At 42.3% G+C, this 25266-nt stretch overlaps 1 protein-coding gene across 50 annotated transcripts in view; it reads right to left on the bottom strand.

Moving 5' to 3' along the window:
* Nucleotides 1-25266, bottom strand: part of Dscam1 (Down syndrome cell adhesion molecule 1) — a 68415-nt gene that overhangs the window by 6434 nt on the left and 36715 nt on the right. For 7 of the 50 annotated variants that reach the window (XM_083052164.1, XM_083052165.1, XM_083052166.1 and 4 more), the window contains exons 8-25: nucleotides 22089-22525; nucleotides 21508-21764; nucleotides 20972-21284; nucleotides 16682-17002; nucleotides 5965-6084; nucleotides 5706-5879; nucleotides 5321-5617; nucleotides 4876-5237; nucleotides 4425-4796; nucleotides 4160-4346; nucleotides 3619-3906; nucleotides 3200-3469; nucleotides 2882-3113; nucleotides 2630-2806; nucleotides 2384-2553; nucleotides 1816-2058; nucleotides 1273-1440; nucleotides 620-763 (exon numbers count right to left, since the gene is read on the bottom strand). In XM_083052164.1, the coding sequence (XP_082908290.1) occupies nucleotides 620-763; nucleotides 1273-1440; nucleotides 1816-2058; nucleotides 2384-2553; nucleotides 2630-2806; nucleotides 2882-3113; nucleotides 3200-3469; nucleotides 3619-3906; nucleotides 4160-4346; nucleotides 4425-4796; nucleotides 4876-5237; nucleotides 5321-5617; nucleotides 5706-5879; nucleotides 5965-6084; nucleotides 16682-17002; nucleotides 20972-21284; nucleotides 21508-21764; nucleotides 22089-22525 (4532 nt within the window). Of the gene's footprint in view, nucleotides 1-619; nucleotides 764-1272; nucleotides 1441-1815; nucleotides 2059-2101; nucleotides 2285-2383; nucleotides 2554-2629; nucleotides 2807-2881; nucleotides 3114-3199; nucleotides 3470-3618; nucleotides 3907-4159; nucleotides 4347-4424; nucleotides 4797-4875; nucleotides 5238-5320; nucleotides 5618-5705; nucleotides 5880-5964; nucleotides 6085-7853; nucleotides 8142-9049; nucleotides 9332-9645; nucleotides 9934-10504; nucleotides 10796-11122; nucleotides 11417-11791; nucleotides 12086-12664; nucleotides 12956-13251; nucleotides 13543-14297; nucleotides 14589-14901; nucleotides 15190-15432; nucleotides 15724-15998; nucleotides 16284-16681; nucleotides 17003-18286; nucleotides 18578-18867; nucleotides 19162-19462; nucleotides 19751-20971; nucleotides 21285-21507; nucleotides 21765-22088; nucleotides 22526-25266 lie in introns of all 50 variants that reach the window. The other 43 variants (XM_083052204.1, XM_083052203.1, XM_083052194.1 and 40 more) reach the window with 25 other exon arrangements.

The raw sequence follows: 25266 nt of genomic DNA, 5'->3' as shown, positions 1-25266 counted from the left end.
TTCCTCGATTCTCATTCTACTTTAAATTATTAAATCTTCAATAATTGCTCACATGCTCATATTAAAAATATAATAATAGAGATTTGCTTCTATTAACGCCCGGTCGTCTTATCAATTAATCGCGCAATTTCTATATATAAAACAATGCTATTTTTAAATCAATTAATCGATGTAATTTTATCTACTTATTTGAATTAAAAATTTTATATATAAATACAATAAATCAATCAAATCTCTGAATAAAAATCTAAATACGTAATTTTTAAAAATATTAACTATCTTTTTATTTATTTTAAAAATCTGAAATCGATACGACGATGACGGGAGAGAGATTTTTCTTCTAGACCTTTCATTTCAGAAAGAGACAATGAGTAACAAATAAATGTAATTCTTTCCTATGTGATTTGTGTCATTTGTCGGCGTGCTATGAGCGCAGGCATGCGAAAACGTGCAACACTTAATCGTGCCATTAAAGTGGCACAAGGTTCATGGAATTTTAAGGGGGACTTACGAAGACCGCCAGCAACATCGCCGGCTCCGGCCTGCGATTATAGATCTCATAGGACGATCGGACGAATGCCGGACGTTCCCGTTAATCAAAGTGACTCTTTTTACCAACCTCTATGCGTATGCGAGAGACCTTCTGCGCTGCCCATACGTGGTGGCAGTGGGCATCTTCTGTTGGGCGCGTAGTGACTCAATTCCTCATACATGTGCCGTCTCGGGTCCCACGTCGAGTGATTCCTTAACGAGCCAGTTCCACCTATCGAACACATACTACAAAGGTCGTACGACACGCTGGCGCCTATCAAGATTTATTTCCCGCCAACTGACTAACTGTTTTCTCTTCGGAGGATTAGAGATTCTGGGGAGAATGTTCCTTTTTTCTCTCTTTTTTGATATATACGAATCGGTGCAATCGACACTCGTTAGGCACCAACGGCGTGGTAAGCGCAAACAAATAGAAACAAATGTTATTCTCGCTGGAGGGACATATACAACTCGACGTAACGTATATAAGAACATTTGGAAGCAAGAGGCGAACGAAAAAAAGAAACTGGCAATGTATGATCGTGTGTATGGCTTCTGTCTGGTTTCAGGACTGTGTGACACTGGTCGGGAGCCTAACAATGTATAATATATATATGCGAAAAATGTATGTATTTTCCTGAGAAAAGATGAAAGAAGGAACTATCGTGCCGATGCGACAACAACTACACAAGTAGTAGTCGAAACTGGTCTAAAAGGTAAGTGTTGGCAGTTGTGGCTTACTTATAACTGTACCTCGCTTGATACGATCGCAGGTGTTGTAGTTGGAACCTGGTACGGGTGGCAGCTTGCGATTCGGTGGTGCGATGTATCCCAGTTCATCACGAAGATCGGATCTGCGTTTATCTAGGGTAGCACCGCCAACTCCGGTTTGCTGATAGACTACATCATCTATAATACAGTAAACAATATAATAAATGTGAACGCGCATACGTCTTAATTTTTATTATTATCATTCATTGATATAGTTCACATTGATTATGCCATCACCCACGCTTGTGAAATAAAAGGAAGAGGAAAATTAAGAGAGCGGAGAATAACTGAGCGGGATTCGAGAAGATTGCAAGACTAGGGTGGCCGACGCGTGGATAAATCGTCGGGAAATTATTATAAAATATCACGAAATAGTATATATTATTACATTATAATATAGATTATTGCATTTAGTTACGCTCGCTCAAAATTGCTAGCATAATTTCCCGACGAATTTCCACCGTCTTTATGCGACTTAACAGGTAAAAGTAATATAAAAAAAGATTTGTATACATTGTCCCTCGTAATATTTCTCGTCGGCTGAAGAGATACCTCGCAGCCGCGTTTGTTCCGGACCTCGAGTTCTCCTCGAGAGCGCCACGCAAATGACAACTATTCCTACTATTATGACAACGACCGTCGCGCCGACCGGCACCACCACGTTTACATCGAGCCAGTTGGGTAACCACGGGAAGTAACGTCTTACATCTGCGGTATTGTCGTTACCGCCGTTACGTACGGGAGGTGCGATCGTGCCTGATCGAGAAAAGAAATAAAACGAAAAAGATTAAACGGATACCTTTATCGCTACCGTGTCCCTTCCCTCTGAGTACGCAGGTCACGGTGACGGCAACGATTATAACGAGAATGGCTGCTACCACCGGCACGACCAGATTCAAATTAGCCATGAAAATTTTCATCGGGTCCTCGTCGTTGCCACCACCGTTCACGTCCGGTAGCTCGCGGGCCGGTGCAATGGTGCCTGGAACAAAAAATGTTTCGGCCTTAAATCCAGCCACCATTGGCACCGGCTACGAGGCGCCGCTGCGAACGTCAGACAGACTCATACAGACATACTCACCGCCAGTCACAGTCAATGTCGCGAATTCGTACTCGGCCACGGCGAAACCGGCATTATTGTGAGCCGTAACGCGCAAATGATACCAGCTAGCGGGATCCAGATCCAATACTATGAAGTTACCGTTCGACGGCTTGACGTTGTTCGAAACCTGGTTCCATTCCTGCTGATGCCTGAAGAAACATGCGCTTTAACTATCGATTTCAATCAAAGATTGATCTTGTCAAGAATTTTATCTCTTTATCTTACTTCTTCTTATGTTCAACAACAAAGTATAACATGGGGCAGCCACCGTCCGACCAGGCGCTCAAGTGCAGAGTGATGCTGTTCGTGGATACCTCGATGAATCTCGCCGCTTCGGGAATTATCGGTTTGGAGCCCTTTGTGCGCGTGTTGAGGATATCCGAAGGATCGCCGATTCCAATTCTGTAAATTATTATTATCGCATATAAAATTTCTCATCGCGCACTTGTTAGTTTACAGTTTCAATGATAAAATTACCCGTTATAAGCCGTGACGTAGATCTGATATCGAGAACCGCACCACAGATTCTCAAGAGTGTATTTTTGTACCGTGGAACTGATTTGAACAGTTTCCCAGTCGCCGAATTCGGGTTTGTAGTGAATTGTATAACCGTGAATCGGTGCATTGTCGGTCGGATGCGGGCGTAATTTCATCGTCAAAGAATTTGTAGTGGTCGCGGTAAGTGTGACCTGCGGCGAGTGCGGAGGAGCTGCGAACATAATGTTAATCTCAATATAAACGACAGAGTTAAAATTAACAGATGACATTATCATGTTTCGCGGAATATTCACGTACCATGTACGACCAACTGATGAGTCACAGTATCGTGTCCAAAGGAGTTTTCCACGTAGCAAGAATATTCTCCGGCGTCCGCGCGGTCGACTTCCTTAATAAACAGTGATCCCTCGGGTAATTGCCTCAGTCGGTCGCTCGGTTGAAGAGTCGCGCCTCGTACTTTCCACGTTACTTCCGGTGCGGGCACGCCAACGGTGAGACATGGTAGTTTTACGTCTTCTTTGTATGTCGCGGTGAATTTGTCGTCGAACGATGCGATCTTGGCTGGAACTGTAAGAATATGTTAAATATAATAATTATAAACATGTTTTAATTCACGTACCAGCTATTAAAAATCATAATTAAGTTGAAAATTTAATTTTATTTAATTTTATTAATTTTATTTAACTAAAAATGCGAATTTTTCTAAGCGAAATTACCTCGAACGCTTGGACCCAGGGTCACAATCTTAGAAGCTTCACCTTCGCCGATATTTGTGCTAGCAGTTACCCAAAATTCATATCTCAGTTGTTTGTCCAATCCAGATGCTTCGTAAGTGAGTTGATTCGGCAGTACTTTTTGGCTAGTTGATTCTTCAGCATTGTCAGCTTTCGTATAAACGGTATACTGAGAAATAACTCCGTTAGGTTGGCTAGGTGGTCTCCACGAGATAAGAATGGATTCCGCGGACATGACTAGAGCTTTGATAGCGACTGGAGCTTCGGGTGCTGAGAAAATTATTTATTAAAAGTATTAATTTTACTTACTGAAAATAATTATTGTATTAACAATTATTTTCTTATTGTGATAAAAGCAGCAAAGTCGTCGCTGTTTTTATGACAATAAAAAAATATAAGCAGCGATGATTTTGCTGCTTTTATACGGAAATCACGGCATGATTAATATTATATTCTTAAACGCGAATAATATATTACATATTCAAATATGTCTTTGCATACATTGAATAGTTTTTAAAATTACCATCTTGTTCGGTCTGACAGTGAATCGGTGCGGATTTAACGCCATCTCCACCGGAAGTGAAAGCCAAAACTTGCATACTGTAATTCGTGTACTTCTTGAGGCCATGTAAGATGGTTTCGCTGGAGGACGTGATCTTGGTATCCTTCGAATTTTCATCGTACCACGTCTCGGACGGTCCGTAGATAACCTGAAATAAATATTTAAAGACGCTGCTGCACGAAGATTTGCTAAATGTCTACTCTTTTCGAATCGCGTCTTTACTCACTTTGTAGCCTGTGATAACACCGTTAGCCGCGCTGAGAGGTGGTGACATCCAAGACACTCTGATAGTCTGAGAGGTGAGAGTTGTGCAGGTAGTATCATGCGGCGGTTGTTCAGGTACGCCTTCCGCGGTGTGCTGTCTGCGTTCTTCGCTCATCGGTCCGGAGCCGACCTTGTTGAATGCCTGAACGACCACGCCGTATTGCGTATAAGTCTTGAGATTAACGATCTGCAGATGGTGATGTTCCTTTCCGTCTTCCTTGGAGAACTCGACAGTCTCAAACATGTACGGTTTGTCCGCTGATTGTCTGTACCCGACGTAGTAACCGAGAATCTCGCCGTTCCAGTCCTCGCGTGGAGGAGGTTTCCATGTTACCTGAAATATTCATCGCAATAAATATTTATTGTTGTCATTAACGTATTCTAAAGCGATCGCAACGGATTCTGATCGTTACCTTGAGCGTATGCTGATCGAGAGCGTCCACCTTGACCGAGGTTGGCGGACCAGTGGGTGCCTCTTCGGCGGTAATAATAGCGACCATGTCGGACGGATCGGATGTACCAATTTCATTCTCAGCGACGATTCGAAGATGATACGTAGTTGCGGGCCTCAGATTATACACTCCAGCTACATTCTGTTGCGAGCCAGGTACGAGTACCCTATCGATATCAGTTTCCCAGGAACCCTTGCTAATCTTGTATTCAATGACATATCGCTTAATAGGGCTGTTTCCATCGTAAGGTGCGGCCCATGATAATTGCACCGAACGTCCTGATTTATCCAATACCTTGAGACCGTATGGAACTTCCGGCACCTCTATAAAAAAAATTATAGAAATGAGATCCAAGTGTTTCGTCGAGTATCTGTTGACATTGCATTACATAATTACGTGAACCAACCTTGTACGATCATGTTGATGCTGGTATCATCGCTGCCAAAGGCGTTCGTGGCTACGCAAGTGAACAAGGCAGAGTCGCCTCTCTCGGTTCGTTTGATACTCAAGTCGGATAGTACTCCATTGGCTAAGATTTCTTCGCGAATAGTGTAACGAGGATCGCTCTTTGTGTCTAATCTTTTGTTATTCATATTCCATAAGATGCCGATTGGTTTCTCTCCTTGCGCCTCGCATTGCAACACAGCCGGTTCTCCACGACGAGCAGTCTGATTTCTTAGTTTAATTTCAAATTGAGGAGGAGCTAAAAAATAAAAATATTGCAAAGTAACGGTATGTAAAACGCAAATAATATATTAAATATGAAGAGACGTGAAAAAAATGCAAAGTACCTTGAACCGAGATAAGAATGACAGCCGACAAGCCTGATCCAATGCCATTAACAGCCTCGCAAAGATAATAACCTTCGTTTGTCTTTTGGATATTATTAATGGACAGAGTGCCATCCTCTACGCTAATATCAGGATTGCTCAATTTCAAGTCAGTGTAATCTCCCGGCGTATCCCCTGTAAAATAGAATAAACGCAATTAATGCACGCTTGAAAAATCTTACATACATTCGTCAAATTTTGCGGCTGCAAACGTACTCACCAGCAGCTCTTTTCCACGTGACTTGAGGCTTGGGGAATCCGTCGGCTTTGCATTCGACTCTTGCGTCAGATCCCTGAGCAAATGCCTTATCAGTGGGCTCCAGAATCCAACGAGGAGGTACTGTTACAGAATAAATAGATTAGTCGCGTTGCACTAATCGAAAAATATGGAATTTTGCAGTATCCAGGAGCCAGTCGCTTGTAAAAACTCGAGTCGTCTACTCTTGAGAATAAATCAAGTTATTGTAATAATTTTCTTATGTAAACTCCATTCAAATATTACAATTATATTGATGGATAATTATATCTTTCTCTTTTTTAATTCCATAAAATATAAAATGCTAGTAGTAAAGTTAAATATGTAGAGCCAACAAGCAAGCTTGAAATTTGTGAAATTAAAAAGTTTTGTATATTCAAAAAAAATTAATAAAATTGTCGATTAAAAATTACATTATTACTGATATTTTTAATATTGTTATAAAATGAACGAGAACTCGAATTATGGTAATAAGTTTTGTCGCGTGCAGGACAAAACGCGACACGCTCCCGCTACTGCGGTGAATAGAGTTTATAGCATAGTTTATAGCATGCGGGATTCTGAAATGATTATACGGGTATCTTATGCATGAAGAGAAAGAGAGAAAGAAAGAGAGACGTGATGCGGGCAGAAAAAGAGACTACGGATCCAGCTTTGAAAGATTTCAATGGCAAACATGCATGAAGCGTTATTATAAATTTGTACTCGAGCACGGTGCACCATGCTGTACCGTGTTTACGAATAATACTCGATATTATGCTCGTTCAAGTATCTCAGTGCATGCATATTAAATGTCTCTCTACTAGGCTACAAACGCGTCTACAAAATGAACAAGGCAAGACGTGTGATGAGATGGCGAGGGGCCAAGGATGGAGAAATGTGTTAGGGAAATTCATTCGTGGATAGGGCGTGTGATATGAATTTATCAAGGGGTTGAGAATATTCTGAGATGCGACTGGTTGGATGGTCGGTCGGTCATCTTAGAACAAGGACGCGTTCTTTAGCGCGATCGGGGTACGGTGAGGTATAAATCGACACTCGAATATATAACGACACGAATATAATATGCAACTCGCATGTGTCAGACCTGTGCAATTCTGCGATCGCAAAGTAGTAGGTATTTAGATTCGTTCGTGCTACGGAAATGCTGGCGAACGCGTTTGTGAAGGATGTATAGAAAACGCGAAGAGATTCGCGTGCGTAAGGAAGATACATCCTGTGTGCGTCGCGTTATTTTGCCGCAGGGATGATCGAAGCCAACGTAAAAAATCGCAGAAGAACGGCTGACGATGAGAGCAAGATAACGAGGCGGGCAAAATAAACGAGGAAAGGCCACCGGCTCGGCAATAAGCTATTGATTTTTGGACCACGAAGAGCTTCGGATTGATCTTTGCTCGCTTGAAAAAAACCAACAGATACATAATAAGAATTACAGATAAAACTAAACGTAGATATAGAGACAAGAGGCAAGAAAGAGATAGAGACAAAGACTATGAAAAGAAAGCAAGACAGTGAGAGAGAGAGAGAGAAAGAAAGAGTACGCGAGAAGGTTCATCATCAATGGCGATGAAAGCAAATCGCGTTGCGTACAAATGGAATCGTGGAGCGAGCGCCGAATCAACTGAAATTTTCAGAAAAGCTTTTTCGCCTGCAGGGAAAAACGCACGATCAGCTTCACAGCAACGATGAATAAGATGCAATTCCAATCACAAGCCTGCGCGCTTATAATAATACTTTCGCGGCATCTGCGCATGGCTGCATTTTCATTCCAAAACTTTTGCTCAACCATCATTATCAATTATCATTATATATCGTGTCATTCTCAGTGCTCCGTTCTTTATTCTGGACCTAACCGTGGACTCGTAAAGCTGCCTCGTAGACCGTCTTGCCTGACCGATTACTAGCAACACACGCATAACGTCCGTCGTGATCCGGTGTTACCGGCTCGATCAGTAGGATACTCGTCCTTGGGCCGAGTGTCCCGATGTTGTATCCCATGTACTGCGACAAGGATTTGCTCTCGTGGGTCCAGGTAATCTCGATCGGCGTGTCGCCGACTGGCACCATGCATGCCAATTGGGCGGCCTGCCCGGCAAAGATCGGTTGGTCTCCAAAATCGAACGGACTGATTCGTGGCAGGACTGCAACGGAACGATAGGCAGATCCATGCTCTCAGAATGATTCATCTTCTCTTCGAATCCTTCGCGATCGAACGTTCGTCGTTACTTTTGTGCTTATTCTCTCTGTACGTAATATACTCGTCTGTTCAAGAATCTAATCGTTGCCTTTCCTCTTTGTTTTCAGCGTCGTTCGTGAATAATCGATGGTCTTAAACTAGTTATATAGGATAATCGAGATGAACTGTTTGTGTGATGAAGTTGACTAATACGGTGTTATTTCGGTAATCGAGTTATCGAGATGAGAGAAGGGATGCGGAGTGACAGAGAGTGAGAGACAGTTCTGGACCGGGAAAGAACGGGAGACACGGCTCGTCTCGTAATATCGACGATTGTCTCAATTCGAACGAATTCGTGGGCACAACTACTACGTTCGCCTATGCGAAATTAAACGATTTACAACCTCGTTAACAAGAAAGACAATTCTCTATAGATAGAAGGAAAGAATATATGCGCCGAGCAATGCAAGACTTCCAGACAACACATATCTCGTAATAATATATCATCAGCAACAGTCAGGGCGGACAGAGATTGGAGATTTTTATGACGTATAACGAAAGCGGCAGCAAGGGTAACAAATCTAACATATCGAAAAAACGTTCTACTGAGAGATATCGAATAAATATATATAAATATAAAAATCTACAACCGAATATAAAAAGGTAAACGTACCACTGCTTTCCGCTCAAATAGTAACACGCATACAAAACGGTAGTACTCTCACTACGCGTACGCCCGTTAAACACCATCATCATGCCGCGCGGCTTTATGTTAAAGAAAATATATGTATATACTTTATATTTTTTTTACATTTTTTTTCTGTTTTATATACTGGATGCTTTTGTGATCGTGTGTTTACGCTTTCTCTGTACCGTTCACTTTGAGATGGGCGCTGTGCCGTGCACTGCCCGCTGGATTATCGGCGACGCAAGCATACTCCCCGGCGTGTTCTCCCCTGACAGCGGGTATCGTCAGGGCCGAGACTCTATCCCCCAACGCGGTGATACCCACTCCGTCGCCTACCTCTAAGTGGCGGCCCTTGAACAACCACTTGAGCGAAATCGGCGTGTCCCCCTTCACGACCGCGCAATGGACGATTATCAGATCGCCGGAGTTGGCCTCGTTGAACGCGAACGGCTGCAGATGTGGAACGACTGCCGAGAGATAGAGAACGGACAGAGACTAGAGACAAGAGGCAATAATATACCGAAAGAGAAAAGAGAGAAAGAGAAAGACACGCAAGCGAGAATCAATGTTCCCGCTTATCTGACGCGATTAATCTTCATTATACGAGGATCGATAAGAGCACGACGGATATATTTGAGCGGAAATCGATTTCGATAAAACGTTTCTACGGGAGAAGAAGCGGTGGTCTAGGATAATGGATGAGAGAGGAAGGATTGCTCGGATAAGTAGGCTCGCAAGGCTCAACGAAAAATCGAGCAGATCCTTGCTGATCAGTATGCACCGTTCACAATGAGATCGGCCGAGAGCTCGTGCCTGCCGGCAAAGTTTTCCGCGACACATGTGTAAGTTCCAGCGTGGGTCGCCTGGACGGATCCTATGCTCAGTATAGCGCCGCGTCCGCCCAGATCCACGATCGAGATTCCAGAGTGCGGCGAGATCGCATGACCGTTTAAGGTCCAACGAAGCTTCAAGGGTGGATCGCCCTCGACCACTGCGCACGGTACCGTTACTACTTGACCCGAGTTAAGCGGCTCCTCGCCGAAAGCGAATGGTAATAATTTCGGAATGACTGGAAGAAAGAAAAAGAGATCAGAAAAAGGAGAGAAAGAGTCATTGAAGCCGCAGACTAAATCAACGTCGATGAAACAGCACGATTTAGATAGAGAGGATAGAAAATCCTAGATATTATCCTCCTCGCTTCTTTCTTCATTTCTTCTTGCTTCTGCTTTGTGATCTTATATTATATTGGCGAGCGTGTCGTTTTTTTTATTTTTGACGTTATATGTTTTCGCGATCCTAATCAACAACAAAATTAATAAAGAGGACATATATGTATGTATGTATAATCAAGAAGACAAATGCCACGTCCAATAATAACATTCGTAAGTGGCTAAAATAATAGCGATTCTAGAGAACACAGACATACGCCGTGCTATGAGTAAGCGAGGAAACGGATTGCAGAGAAACTTAGAAAAATAACGACGTGAAATAGGAATATAAAATTAAAATAAGATTGCAAGAGAAAAGAGAGAAATTTACGAAAAAAATATCTAAAGGATGGAAAGGATTATTATCGGAGAAGAAAGATGACTAAATATGCAAATGCGAATCGCGAGCATAGATTTGTCGAAAGGTGGTACCATTCACATCCAAGGTGACCGAATGAGAAATTGATCCAGCCGCGTTTGAAGCAACGCAGGTATATTCTCCAGCGTGTCGCGCAGCTACCGATTCAATGGTCAGTTGTTTGACGCGTTTCCCGCTATCAGACACAATGACGTCGCTATGATAAGATTGTATAGGACGGCCATCGAAGGTCCACGTGATCTCCAGAGGATAATCGCCCTTGGTCACGACGCATTGCACCGAAACCAAGTCTCCGGCGTTAGCGGGTTCCTCGCCGAAGGAGATCGGTGCTATCTGTGGAGAGACTGCGATACGAACGCAAGATAAAGTAAGATTCGAAGAGAATACGAGAACGACACGCGTTTATTTGCAAAGTGATGAATAGACACTTTTAAATATTTAGCGTCCAGAATCTAGAAAAATGACGAACGAGCGAATTTTGTTCGAAATAGTAGTAAAATGTACGTAAGGTCAGACGTAGCAGGGAGAATGAAATAAAGGTAATTTTTTATATAAATTTTCGAGGATAAAGATTTCGTTATCAATGATAGCTTTAGCGATTTATATTGGGAAGGATAGATTTTTCGGGATAAAGTGCTGATACTACGTCTTAACATGCGATTTTTTAGTACCATTGACCGACAAAATGGCGGAACGGCTGACGGATCCGACCAGGTTGCTCGCGACACAGCTGTATTCGCCAGCATGACGGGCGGTGACGGATTCAATAGTCAAAACGGATGTCTTTTTCCCGGTATTTGTAATTGTTACGTCGGGATGAGTGAGACGCGTAATAAGCTCGCCATTCAAACTCCATCGTATTTCAATCGGTAGATCGCCCTTCAAAATACTACACATCGCAGAGACTTGCTCGCCCCAATTAGCCGGTTCTTCGCTGATGGAAAATGGAGCGATCTGTGGAGCGACTAGAAAAATAATTGCAAAAAAAAAACTATCACTTTTGGATATATAAACGATATATAAACCCTTCGATCGGCAAAAATTATAGAATTATATTGAGCAAACGTACTTTGCTTTTATTATCATTTTTTAGCTCAATTAATCGATCGATTAATTCTGCAATTATCTCAAATATATATTTTGCTCATTAATTATATTCGTACGTGATCAATTGCCAATTATACCTCACTCGATGGGACAGTTTTAAAGGGGTACCGATGTTATCGTTATTAACGCGAGGAAAAAAGAGAAAACGATTTCGTCTAAGTATGCTTGCAGGCAGATTAGTGGGCTCAATTTCTCGATCTCAGCGAGGCATTTCACTTCATGCAATGCTGTACCATTTACGGCCAGAGTAGCCGAGTAGCTCGTCGCTCCAGCAACGTTCGAGGCCGTGCAAGTATATTCCCCAGCGTGTCTTGGGCTCGCGGCCTCGATAGTTATTAAACTGACTCGCTTGCTGGTACTTGATACAGACACATCTGCATAATTCTCTTTGGTAATAGGCTCGCCATTCAACGCCCACGATACCTCGATCGGCAAATCACCCTTCACGATCGTGCAGACCGCCGAGACTGCTTCACCCCAATTTGCAGGCTCGTCGCTGATTGAGAATGGAGCTATCTGCGGAGCGACTGAAAACGATATTTTCCAAGCGTGTCAAATCTACTCACAGACTCATCGAATTCGAATACCTGCGTGCCAACATCTGGTACATGAGAAAAGTTGATGTAAAGATGCCTATCGAAAATATGCTATTCGTTGGAAAATGTTGTTTAATTTGTGTAAATTAATGTTTCATTCTTGCTTGACGCGAGCCTATTTTTTGTTGCGCGCGTTTCTCATATAAATAATAAAAAAATAAAAAACTTCGAGTTTGAGGGATAGAAAAAAATGTAGCAAAAAATGAGAGCATATTTTTTCGCAGCATCGTTATCGCTTCGAGTCAACTTTATGCAACGAGATAGCGAGCTGCAAAATCTCCCGCGGTCACCGAATGAATGCATGATGAAAAGCCAGACGACAGACAGACGCGTCCTCATCGTCCCCCGTACTCGACAAGGCGTGAAAGTGTGTTGAAAAGATCGTGGGTGGTGAGGAAGTTAAAGAAGGAGTTGATGAAAAGGAGGGACATTTTGTCTTCTATGCCCGGTGGAGAAAGAATAGTCGCGAGACGAGATATCGCGTGGTGTAGATGCATGCGCGCGTGTTACCGTTCACAGCTAGAACAGCTGTATGACTGGAAGCCCCGGCTTTGTTCGACGCGGTGCAAGTGTACTCGCCGGCGTGTCTGGCCGCGACAGCATCGATCGACAGGACACTGAGACGCTTGCCCTTCGTAATAGAGAATTGATCTGCGTTCTCGGCGGATATTGGCTCGCCATTGAACGCCCAGGCAATGTCCATCGGGAAGTCCCCCTTGAGAATAGAGCAGGTCGCGGAGATCGCCTCCCCCGAGTTCACCGGCTCGTCGCCGAACGTGAACGGGAAGATCTGCGGAGCAACTGCGATCGCGAATCGCGCGTGAAAAAAGAAACCTCGATAGACTGACTACCCCACGTCCATGAAACTCTCCTTCGCGAATTATAATATTATAGATCCTCGGCAGATTCTCGCGAAATCGACGTCGATGGTGATTACGATGATCATCAGGAGCAAAGCAAAGGGGTATCGTATCGTGAGACAATGCGATGATAAGGGGTGGTTTACGATGAATTATGAATTTCGCAGTGATGGGTTAAGCGAGTGCTATACGACGCTTAGCTGACGTGCAGGAGTGCTTTTGGAATTAAGTAGGTACCGTTGACGGCGAGGGTCGTCGAATGGCTGACGTTGCCGGCCTTGTTTGTAGCTACGCACGTATATTTGCCCGCGTGCCTCGCGGCCACGGATTCAATGCTGAGAGCGCTCATATGTTTATTAATCCTCGTGATTGTGATATCCGAATCGTGCGGATTAATCGTATGGCCATTAAACTTCCAAGTGATTTTTATGGGAGAATCGCCTTTCGTAATAGAACATGTCACGGAAACCATGTCGCCCGAATTCGCCGGTCCATCACTAATCGTGAAAGGCCCTATGTGTGGCGCAACTATAATATTATGATAACAAAAATCAGCTCATTTCCACAACCGTTAAATATAAATTTATATAAAATGACAAGTTAGAGAAATCTCTTTATTATATATGTATAATATATATAATATTTTTATAGAAATCAGCTGATAACTGTCAAAAATATAATATATATATTTTTGACAGATATCAGCTGATTTCTGTCAAAAAATATTAATCGTAGAATTAAAAGTATTATAACATATTATTTACAATATATCACTATTTTAATATTTTTAACATATTATTTCAAAATTTAGTTAGCAAATTAACGCTTTATTAATAATTCTTGGCAGAAATTAGTTGATTAAAGCGTTAATTTGCTAATTAAATTTTAAAATAATGTTTTAAAAATTAAAATAATAATATGTTTTAAATAATATGTTATAGTTCTTTAAACTCGATTAATATTTTTGACAGTTATCAGCTGATTTCTGTCAAAAATATTATTCGAGTTATATAATATATAATATATATTAAAGTATTACGATCCTGCTTGCGTAAAATTATTTTTCAACGCGCAAATTGCATCTTTGATAATTATTATTCCTAACATCGCTGAAATGGATGGAAAAGATATCGGTTTTTTTTGCGCAATAGATTTTTTTTACACCTTTGCGTGGAAAGAGGTAATTGAAGGAAATCGTGGGAGTGATAAACCGTTTTATACATGCATAATAAGGAAAAGTGAGATAGCTACGCGAAACACAAGACGTGGGAAGATCTTTATACCGTTCACGGCAAGTGATGCGGAATAACTCGTTCCACCAGCAACGTTGCTAGCCGTGCAAGTATATTCTCCAGCATGGCGTGCTGTCACAGCATCGATTGTAAGCAGACTGACGCGCTTGCTGGTACTGACTATCGATATGTCAGAATGATCTCGAGAAATTGGCTCGCCGTTGAGTGCCCATCCAATCTGAATTGGATGATCGCCTTTCAACACTGTGCAAGTTACCGTGATGGTGTCCCCCCAATTCGCCGGTTCCTCGCCGATTACAAACGGCATGATTTCGGGGGCAACTATAGAAGTGTTTCAATTATAATTTTATTCTACTCTAATTTCAGCAAAATATTTTAAATGCGATTTCTCGAATTTGAAAATTCATATTTGATTCTTAATTTTAATACATTATAAAATGTATTAAATGTATAACTTGAATTTCCATCTTATAACATCGTCAGTTTAGCCTGTCACTTTCGTCAAACGTGAAGGAACGTGATGGGATCCTTGGGAGTAAGTATGTGAATAGTGTTAATGTCAAGCTACATCAGAGAATGGACTCGTGCATGCACCGGAGAATTAATGAGAGTTTTGAAGAACGTCGTATTGTACCATTGACAGCTAAGGAAGCGGAATAACTCGTTCCACCGGCGGCGTTACTAGCTACGCAAGTATATTCTCCGGCGTGGCTAGCCGTAACGGCATCGATCGTGAGCAAGCTGACACGTTTGCTGGTGACAATCGTTATGTCGGAAAAATCGTGGGAGATCGGCTGACCGTTGAGCGCCCATTCGATCTGTATCGGTTGATCTCCCTTCAAGATAGTACACGTCGCAGTGACTGTTTCTCCCCAATTCGCTGGTTTCTCACTAAGCACGAAAGGCGCTATCTCCGGAGCAACTAAAGCGAACAGATGATTGACCGTATAATACAACTAATCTACTGCGAACCACATTGACGCGCCTAACATCGGCATGAATACGATAACGCGTCTTTACGATCTGATAACGCCTTGAAGACCGCGATTGACCATCGATAATTTCAGAGGAGATGGATAATGACAGATAATGAAGACGGGTGAAGATGGGGAGATGACGGAGGTTCAAGAGCAAATGCACAGGAAATATCTCGGACGAGATGTACCGTTCACAGCTAAAGTCGTTGAATGACTGGTCGCTCCGGCTTTATTCGATGCCGAACACGTGTATTCTCCTGCGTGTCTCGCGGCGACGGACTCGATGCTGAGGATGCTATTCTTCCGCGTTGTCGCCAGGATATTAATGTCCGAACGGTCTGGCCGGATCGGCTCGCTGTTCAACGCCCACGTGATCTCGATTGGTAAGTCACCCTTGAGAATGGCGCACACCACGGAAATAGAATCGCCCCAGTTTGCTGGTTCCTCGGCGATTTCAAACGGTGCGATTTGCGGTGCGACTGCAACGAGTTTTCTCGTTTCGCTTTTCTTTCCCTCTCTTTTTTATTACTCTTTCACGTAAACCGTCAATCGTTTCGTCCAATTACGTCGACGCGACAAGCCCAGAGAATTAAAGAAAAAAAGAAAATGAATGAAGATGTCGGAATAATTGCCGTTAGTCTTTTCTTTAGACGTTCGATCGCATCCTCGAATTTTGATCGGGATGGGAAGGGAGAGAAAGATAGAAACGGAGCAAAACTGACATTCTTTTCTAACGACACACTATTGTAGATACCGTTAACTGTTAATTCCGCGGAATAAGTGGTTGCACCAGCAGCATTAGAGGCAACGCAAGTATAAGTGCCCGCGTGACTCGGACTCGCAGAATCTATGGACAGCAGGCTGTTCCTCTTGGTCGTGGTCACGGATATTCGATGATTCTCCTCGATAGGCATTCCATTCAACGCCCACGTGATTTCTAACGGAGAATCCCCGTTGACCACCGTGCAAACCACCGATACGGAATCGCCCCAATTCACCGCCTTGTCGGCCATTTCGAAAGGTGCGATGCGCGGCGATACTGTCACAGAAACGCTATATGATACCGAACCGGAAGCGGGAGTAAACGAGAGACAACGAGAGAAAAAAAGAAGTTTGAAAATTATAGATCTTAGAAATTTCAACCTTCCAAGACAATTTTGTTCTCGAGATGCAACTTGCTTGAAAGCATTCAAATTCTAACAAAGAAATATGTATAACGTAATTGGCGTATCGTTTTTTCAAGGCAACTAGTTTAGTTCAACTATAGTGATAACGCGATTGTTATCAGCTACATCTCAAAAGCTGCGGCGCATTGCCATACACGCGCATCTTTCCTGATGGTGCCACGAAGCGCTATAAGAGAAGCGTAGCCTGATGTGTGTTTCGTGCGTCCAACCAACCACCCAACCGTCATTGATTCAAGCTGAACAAGCGTACCGTTCACCGAAAGTACCGAAGAGTGGGTAGCGGTTCCGGCCGTGTTGCTCGCAGTGCACGAATACTCGCCCGCGTGTCTTGCGGCTACCGATTCAATCGTCAGTTGGCTGGCCCGTTTGCTACTCCTGCTTATCACTATATCGGAACTGTCGTAATTATGCTCGTCGAATGCGCCATTCGCGGTGTCGATCACACGCCCGTTAAACGACCAGATTATGTCGATAGGTAGATCACCCTTTATCACGGCGCACTGAACGGTCGTCATCTCCCCCGCGTTGGCTGCCTCATCGCCGAAGGTAAAGAGCGCGATTTGCGGCGCCACTGCAACCGCGAAGGGCACACTCGTGAACCACACGTTCGAAGCTTCCAAACATTCGCGATAAGGTAACGTATTATAGCCGAACGAAATTCAGAACCAAACTGGACGACTCACACAAAACAGTATTTGTGGATTTTTTAAGGAAAAATCGGAGAGGGAGATGGAGAAACGGTACTTTCAATAGAGGACATCGAACAACAATAAAGCGATACGGGAAGATTCGAAAAAAAAAAAAAATATTAAAAAGAAAAAAAAAATATATATATATAACGTGAGCCATCGTTTCGCTGTCACTGCAGGATGGACCTTTGTCACTGGCTGTCGTCGTCTTCAACGATAATCTCGCTACTTCAGGGTGTCTTGCGAGATTATCGTCTCGACAACGACAGTAAGCGCGAGCGGTGATTACTCAATCGATATTACTGCGAAGATATACAAGAAGTTACAAGAGAATAACGTAAGTGTGTACAGGTGTAAGGCAATAAATTTGTTTACATATACGAGAGCGCGGTACCGTTCACCGAGAGTACAGCGATGTGACTGTCGGATCCGGCGGCATTGGTCGCAGTACATTTGTATCTTCCAGCATGTCTCGCTGCCACGCTGTCGATGCTCAAGAAGCTGACCCTCTTATTGATCACAACATTAACATCCGGCCGACTCGAGTCGATCGGCATGTCGTCGAATGTCCACGTCAATTTTACGGGAAAGTCGCCCTTGACGATTGTGCAAGAGACCGACAGCATCTCGCCGGAGTTGAGAGGATCGTCGCCGAAGGAAAATTGAAGGATCTGTGGCGCGACTGTGTGAACGACACCCAGCATAGACGGAAGGGTGTGATAAGAGATAGAAAATGGTCGGTAAAAGGATAAATAATGTATGTGTGAATGTATATATAAATTGAAAATTTTCTTGCAATTTTTTTAACGTAACGAAAAAAGAGAAAAAATAAAAATAGAATATATTAGCATTACAGAATTATTAAATTATTAGTAACATTTGTAACAAGAAATAATGATGTGATTAATTATAGAAATTTAGAATTATCAGATTACAGAGTTTTAGAATTATTAAATTATTAATAATATTCGCAATAGCAAATAATGATGATTATATTATGTACACGTTGACGTAAAAGAAAATTTGCATAACCGAGTCTGTAAGCGACCAGCCGATCATAGGATCGATGAAATGTTTAAACGATGTGTTAGGAAGACGAGGAAGACGATGCATGATAAAGATGAGCGAGAGCATTCACTTCTTCCATGGGAATCGATTATATATACCGTTTACAGCCAGGTGAGCCGTGTGTGTTGTGGCACCAACGCGATTTGACGCAGTACAGGTATAATCTCCGGCGTGTCTGGCCGCGACCGATTCGATACTTAAGACGCTGTTCTTTCGATTCGTGCTGCCTATCACGATATCGGAGTCGCGACTGTCGACCGGCGTTCCGTTAAAGGCCCAAGTTATTTCGATGGGCTGATCGCCCTTCGTGACGGAACAAGTAACTGAGACCAACTCGCCCCAGCTGGCCGGTTCATCCCCGAAAGCGAAAGGCAGTATTTGCGGGGCAACTGGAAAGAGCGACTGGGAGAAACGGGGCAAGAAAGAGTAACTGTCGATTCGCGATGTTTCAAGAATAATACTCTACTCGTAACTCGGTGGCATTTTTCGCGTCTCGATATATCCGACAATATGATAGATGAGGTTGGTATGGCGATGGAATATGTATCTGTTTCGTCGAGAGATTTTTCGGCAAGGATGGGTGGATGATTCGATATAGATGGAGGTGTATATTTGAGGTTTATGAAAATAATTATGTACAAATCTAGTGAGAGCCGTGCAACGGGAATGAAAATCGTACCGTTAACGGTCAAAGTTGTCGATCGACTGACAGAACCGGCCAAATTTGACGCGGAGCAGGCGTATTCTCCGGCGTGGCGCGCCGAGACGCCGTCGATGCTGAGAGTGCTCAAGTGCTTGCTGATTCTGGTGATCGTGATACCCGTATCTTTCGACGTGTCGATCGGTACACCGTTAAACGCCCACGATATATCCATGGGCATGTCGCCCTTCAGGATCGAGCAGGGCACGGACACGGAATCTCCCCAATTGGCGATCTCGGCATTGAAAGCAATGGGTAGGAGCTGCGGCCCGACTAGAGGTGTCATCAAACAAATGCTTCATTCGCAGCAGCGTCTGTGAAATCGTGGATCGCTTCGTCGTATAGTCGCGTTAAAGCTTTCGATGGATTACGAACGAACGGGGGAGTCGATAACATTCACGCAGAGAGAAAGAGAGAGAAAGAGAGGAAGGGGGGCGAGCATGACAAACGAGAGGAATGAACTGTGATGATGCTATTTGCAAGGTTTGTGCAAGGACGAGATAAAAAGGTGACAAAACGAAAAGAGAATGTAAAAGACTCTGTGTTCTCTAGGAACAGAATCGTAGTCCCGAACCATTGACGGTGAGGATGGTCGAGTGGGACGCCGTTCCAGCCGCGTTTTCGGCGGTACAAACATATTTCCCCGCGTGTCTCGCGGTGATGACCGAGATCATGAGCATGCTAACGCGATCCGCGACCTTCTTCGCGATTACGCCGGAGGAACCGCCCATCTCTTCTCCGGGATAGCTCCAATGTATGTTTAACGGCAGGTCGCCGGTCGGCACGATACACTGCAGATTCGTAAACTCCCCGGCGTTCATCGGTAGCTTCGTGAACGCGAACTCCTGAACGATGGGCGGCACTGAGGATGGAGGAGCGATGTATGGATGCATACGATTAGATCGCGCAATTGTCGCCGGTATACCCGTAAGTGCGTCCGCATCATGCATCATGTTCGTGGATGTATCATAGACATTAAACTTGATTAAACATTGCGTTAAACTTGAAAATTCCTGTACAATTTTTATATTAAAAATACTTTTCGATATAATTTTTTTCTTCAATTATCTGAAAATTAAAGTTTGATTTTATTCTGAATATATTAATTTAATATTGTAAAAAATTGTATTTTAATCATCTTATTTCATAAATGTGCGAAGATATTTATTTTTCGTCTGATTGCGAAACTATGTCTATAATACACATGGACGCATGGCACTTGTCATTGCGTAAGACCGACGTAGAACGGAAGAAGAGATCTCTCATTTAAGCGTATCAGAATTCTTACGAACGACTCACAATCGGCCACCGCCATACCAACTCCCAAAACTTTCCACAAATGCGTGTCCTCTCTATGGATCGACGTACGTTTGCTTTACGTCATTAAGTAATTATAATTATAACGAAGGCAACAAGATCGTCTATGCACGTGTCCGGGTCCGTGCCCTATGTATGTACAGTCGCACCCGAATCTATGTCTCGTTTCGTATACGCGAGAATATGACAACCTCGAAAAAAAAAAACAATTTGTGCCGACACCTTCGGCATTACGTATAATATAGGGCAGTGCGACATATAAAATTTAATTGCGGCTGTAACAGACACGACAATCTGTTGCAGGGAGAATAGCTGTAAATAAAATGTTCACTATCCTAACATAATTATTATTATCTCGTCGATTGGTCAACTGTTCGACTGATGGCTGCAAATGTAAATGTATTTTCCGCTTTCGAAATTATATTGAAAGACTCGTTATTTTGACAAAGAATTAAATGGATCATAAAAACAAATCGTTTTGAATATGTATATGTTACTAACGTTAAAAGTATTTAAGATTGTTATTTAAACGAGAATAAATTTTCTTGATTTGAATATTCTATTATATGTTCAAATTTGTATTTAATAAATTTTTAATGTCAAAATTTCAACTCTGTTAAACAGAAACAATTATTTAACTTTTATTATCGAATTTTGCAACTCTCCGAATAAGAGTCCGAATAATATTTGTCGTAACATAAAGTATCGATATTATACGAAATATCGATCACGCAAAAAATATAAGAAAATATAGTTTCAAACTTACCCATGACTTGAACTTCCAGCGTTCCACGTGCACTGTAACCTTGTGCGTTGCGTGCTACGCAGGTGTAGGTCGCCTGGTCGCTCATTCGTTCAACATTCTCGATGATAAGAGTGCCATTAGGGAAGACCTTTTGCTTTCTGTTGATCGGCAGGACTCTGGTGTCTCGTTCCCAAACGATGCTTTCGATCGGATATCCAGCAACAGGACAGGTGACGCGCAGAGTTTCTCCAGCAACGATAGCTTTTTTGTCCATGTGACGAATGAATGGCAAACCATACACGTTGAGACGAGCAGAGTGCTCAGCAGCTCCAACCTATAACAATATTACGCATGGCACATTTTACTTAAAATGTACCTAAAAGACGTATTAAATTTATAAAAAAATATTTTTACGATAACAATAAATAAAATTAATTTTTTTAAATTTATTATAATTTATTATAATTGACGATGATTAATAGATAGACAAATTTAAATTTTACTATGTATTTTTATCAAATAAGATTGATAAAAAAAAAAGAAGAAGAACCACCAACCTTTGATGCAGCAATGCACTTGTACAGTCCACCATCATTGGTATGAATGCTTGAAATATTCAGATGCGACACGACATCACCATTGACGGTGACGTATTGTCCCACTTGCAGTCTCTCGGTGTTCGACAGCCGTTTTCCATCAAGTTCCCAGGTAATTTCGGGGGTGGGATTTCCGCTGGCAACACACTTCAAAAACATGCTCGGTCCAGGCTGAAGAGTCTCCTCTGCAAAGGCTTGACGAATCTGGGGGGGCTCGACTGTCGATAATCAAAGAGACAGACACATACATGCACACATAATCATTATACGATCTTTTATATTTGCTCGGTCAATTTTCTTAATTGGCAATTTGATATTTAATTACAAGCGTATTACTTCAATGAGAATCACGCTAATTATACCAGAGAAAATTCTCTATCAAATTCATCAAACTTTTTTGTTACAAATAAAATTGACAGTAATTTTTAATTAAACTAATTAATTAATTAATGTCAATTCTGTAGATAAATAATTTGATTATAAATTCGGGAAAAAATATGATATTTAATAAAGATATATATATAAAAGAGAGTTTAACTCACATCTTCCGCCAAGTTTCAGTTCTGCTGTTGCTTGAGCGCTTTCCTGATCATTTCTAACAAAGCATTGGTACATTCCTTTATCCTCCTTCTTCACGCTCTCGATCCTCAGCACGCGATCTTCCAATCCAAGGGGCTTTCCATCCTTGAGCCAAGAGATGGTCTTGATCGGGTTGCCTTGGACGGTGCAAGTGAAGGTCGCAGGTCTTCCGAAGTCGATGGTCTGCGTGCTCGGTTCGATCTCCGCGTTCAGCGGTGCAGTGACAGTCAAAACAGTCTCCACGCTTTCGCCGCCGACGGAATTGTTGACGATGCAAAGATATTTACCGGAATCTTCGACTCGCGCTTCACGGATGATCAGAGTGCCGCTAACCTGACGTACGCGCTCATTCAGCTGGACCGGCTGACGTCTCGACGTGCCCTCGATGAATTTGTACCATCTGAAACAAGAGGATCAAAAAACTGCCGATTTTTGCGCTAACGCCGGAACGAGAGAGTCGCTCGTTCCGTACCTTTATTATTTTTCGCTTATCAATCTAAATTCAAATTTAAACCGCAAAATGGAACAAGTATATTACTAAAAGTAATAAAATAAAAGCTAACTTTAATAAGAGTTTTATGTAAATTTAAATATAAAAAATATTATATATACATATATACATTTATATATTTATATATATGTACATTTATTAGATTATTATTATATGTACAGTTAAAAGATTCTTTTTCCATAAAAAAGATATTTGTTTTATGTGTATATTTTTATCACATAATATACTGTGTGCTAATGAAGCTTTAATTGGAATGAGAATGAATGATAAATGTTGCAATTTTGACGGATACATTATTTGCTCCATTTTACGCTGTTATGGCTTACTGAATAAGCTTTATAGGATAAGCCTTATTCTATATGCGGGGCTTTGGGCGTCTCTGGGCACGGCCTTTTGTTTCTCTTTCACCAATCTATCGACATTATATGTCTCACGATAATTTCGTACAAGAACAAAACCATAATTCAATAATAAAACAAGATATCTCTACTGTAACCTTAGATCAAGAAGCGATGCAGGCGGGGCGCAACAGAAGAATAAAGATTGGCGGCGACGATAGACGATTAAAAGCAAGAATAAAGAAATATATAAAAGGATATTTGCGTATCTTGCCGCAAAAATCCCTGAAGGAGAAGGTGAGAGGCGGGCGACTGCAGCGTGAAAGCAAGTACTAACGACTCTACTTGATTCTTCTTCATGGTATGCGATTATTCGCAACGACGCTGACTAGACTAAGGCAGGGAGAGCGAAAACGCCTAAAATAAAATCCAAAACACAAAATGACGTAACGAAACGATCGCAGTAGCGGTCTTTTTGACGTGGCTATTGGACGCAGGTGCTAGTGCAGGGTCACTTTCGTAATTTTTCAGGCAACAATATCTCACATAACGACGTTGCAATATAAAATCATGATTGAACATTTTTTTCTCTGGCATTAATTAATCGATTTCAGAATCGTGAACAAGTAACCTACTAACTGGGATTACGAGATATTGTCGAATATATATCACAAGTGATGGAAGGCGATCGGATGGGAAGCATAAGTGGTGGTGGTGTTGGTGAACTGGCGGTACGTTTAATAGCGATAGTGCAACTGGACGACGTGAAAAAACGTTAAGGCTCGATCCTCGTCGAACATTCACTCACGCGCAACGTGTATACATGAATAAACGATCTGCTTCTCTTTACCTTTCCTCGTGAACGAGCGGGAGAGAGAGGGCGGGGAATTATGAATTAAAACACGAGCGGATGAACGGAGGTACGAGAAGGTGGCGAGGACTTACCAGCCAGATATTGTGGGACTTATTTGGAGGTGTGCAGGTGTAGGGCAACATTGACCGGCCCATTGATCGGGTGACACCCTCTCGGACCACCCGGATCAGCACCGAGGATACCGCGGGGGAGCAGAGGGCCCGCATCCTTTTCGAGGTCGCGCTTCCGTCACCTATCTCGAAGGTTGCGCCGAGGGGGGTAGGATCCAGTTGGCACTGAAAACCAACACGTCCGATTGACCCCGAATCAGAAATATGCATTTTGTCGATTAATCGCTATCGCTCTTGTGACTTGTGTAGAATATCGCGTAGTTACTTTCGGAAATTGAAAACCTGTCGAGATCATCGATCACGAAAAACGAGAGCACCAGTTTTTTTTCGCCGATGATGCCGCCATTAAATTCTGTGTTAATTTACGCTTTCTCTCGCTCTCTTCTTCTCTTTTCATTTTTATCATTGTTCTCTATATCTTCTTCTAACATTTTGCACCGAATTTTAACATTTTATATTTCCTGCCTTAAGAAAGTCCTGGCTCTTTTGTAATATACAATCCCTATCTTTCTGCAGAAAACATACCCGTTCTTTTTTTGCCCCTGTATCTTACGGTACCGCCACCCGACACGGGGTAGAGGGTAAGGATAAAAAGTATCAAAAGTGAATACATAGGATCTGTGCCCCGCGGAGCGTGAGACTATGTCCAAATCAGGGAGGACAGAGATCTAAACGGAGGTGTGTACCTAGTTATCGGGGCAGGAAAGCCTTGTGCCGCACACGCCAGCGCCAGAGACTCGCCCTCTACCCCGCGGTACTTATTAAGGCCGTCTCCAGTCGTCTTCGGGGCAGTACGACCAGACGGCTCTGAAATAAATAGATGCCCAAAATAAGAGCTCCTTGTAACATTTCAAATCCGTTCTATTTCCTCATTCCGTCCCGGAAACGATGCGCGAGGGAGAATCCGAGCGAGTAACAAGTTTGATTATACGTACCCTGTATGCCATTGTGCTGACCTGGCTTGATTCAATAGAATTGTCACATGCAATTTACTTACCTTACTACGATGTCAGATTGTGAATATATTCGATTAGAGCGTTTTAACATAAGTTTACATCTGATATTTTTGTTACATATTGTTTATATCTGAATAATGTATCTGAAAAACATTGTTTAGAATTTTATATATTGTATATAATATGACATAAGCGTCAGACAAAAAATATAGATGTAAACTTGTGATATTATAGACCGAATAGACTAATACTTAATTTCATTCACGATAGTGAAATTCTGAGCACAGAATTCAGATTATTTCTTCGTTGTGTATATTTATAATTTTTAATTTCAATCACTCATAAAAAAAAA

This window comes from Prenolepis imparis, unplaced genomic scaffold (genome assembly GCF_030444845.1).
Source record: "Prenolepis imparis isolate NDT839.2.m4 unplaced genomic scaffold, iyPreImpa1.0 SCAF_12, whole genome shotgun sequence".
Taxonomy (NCBI): domain Eukaryota; kingdom Metazoa; phylum Arthropoda; class Insecta; order Hymenoptera; family Formicidae; genus Prenolepis; species Prenolepis imparis.
This window is presented reverse-complemented; position numbering and strand designations above follow the sequence as displayed.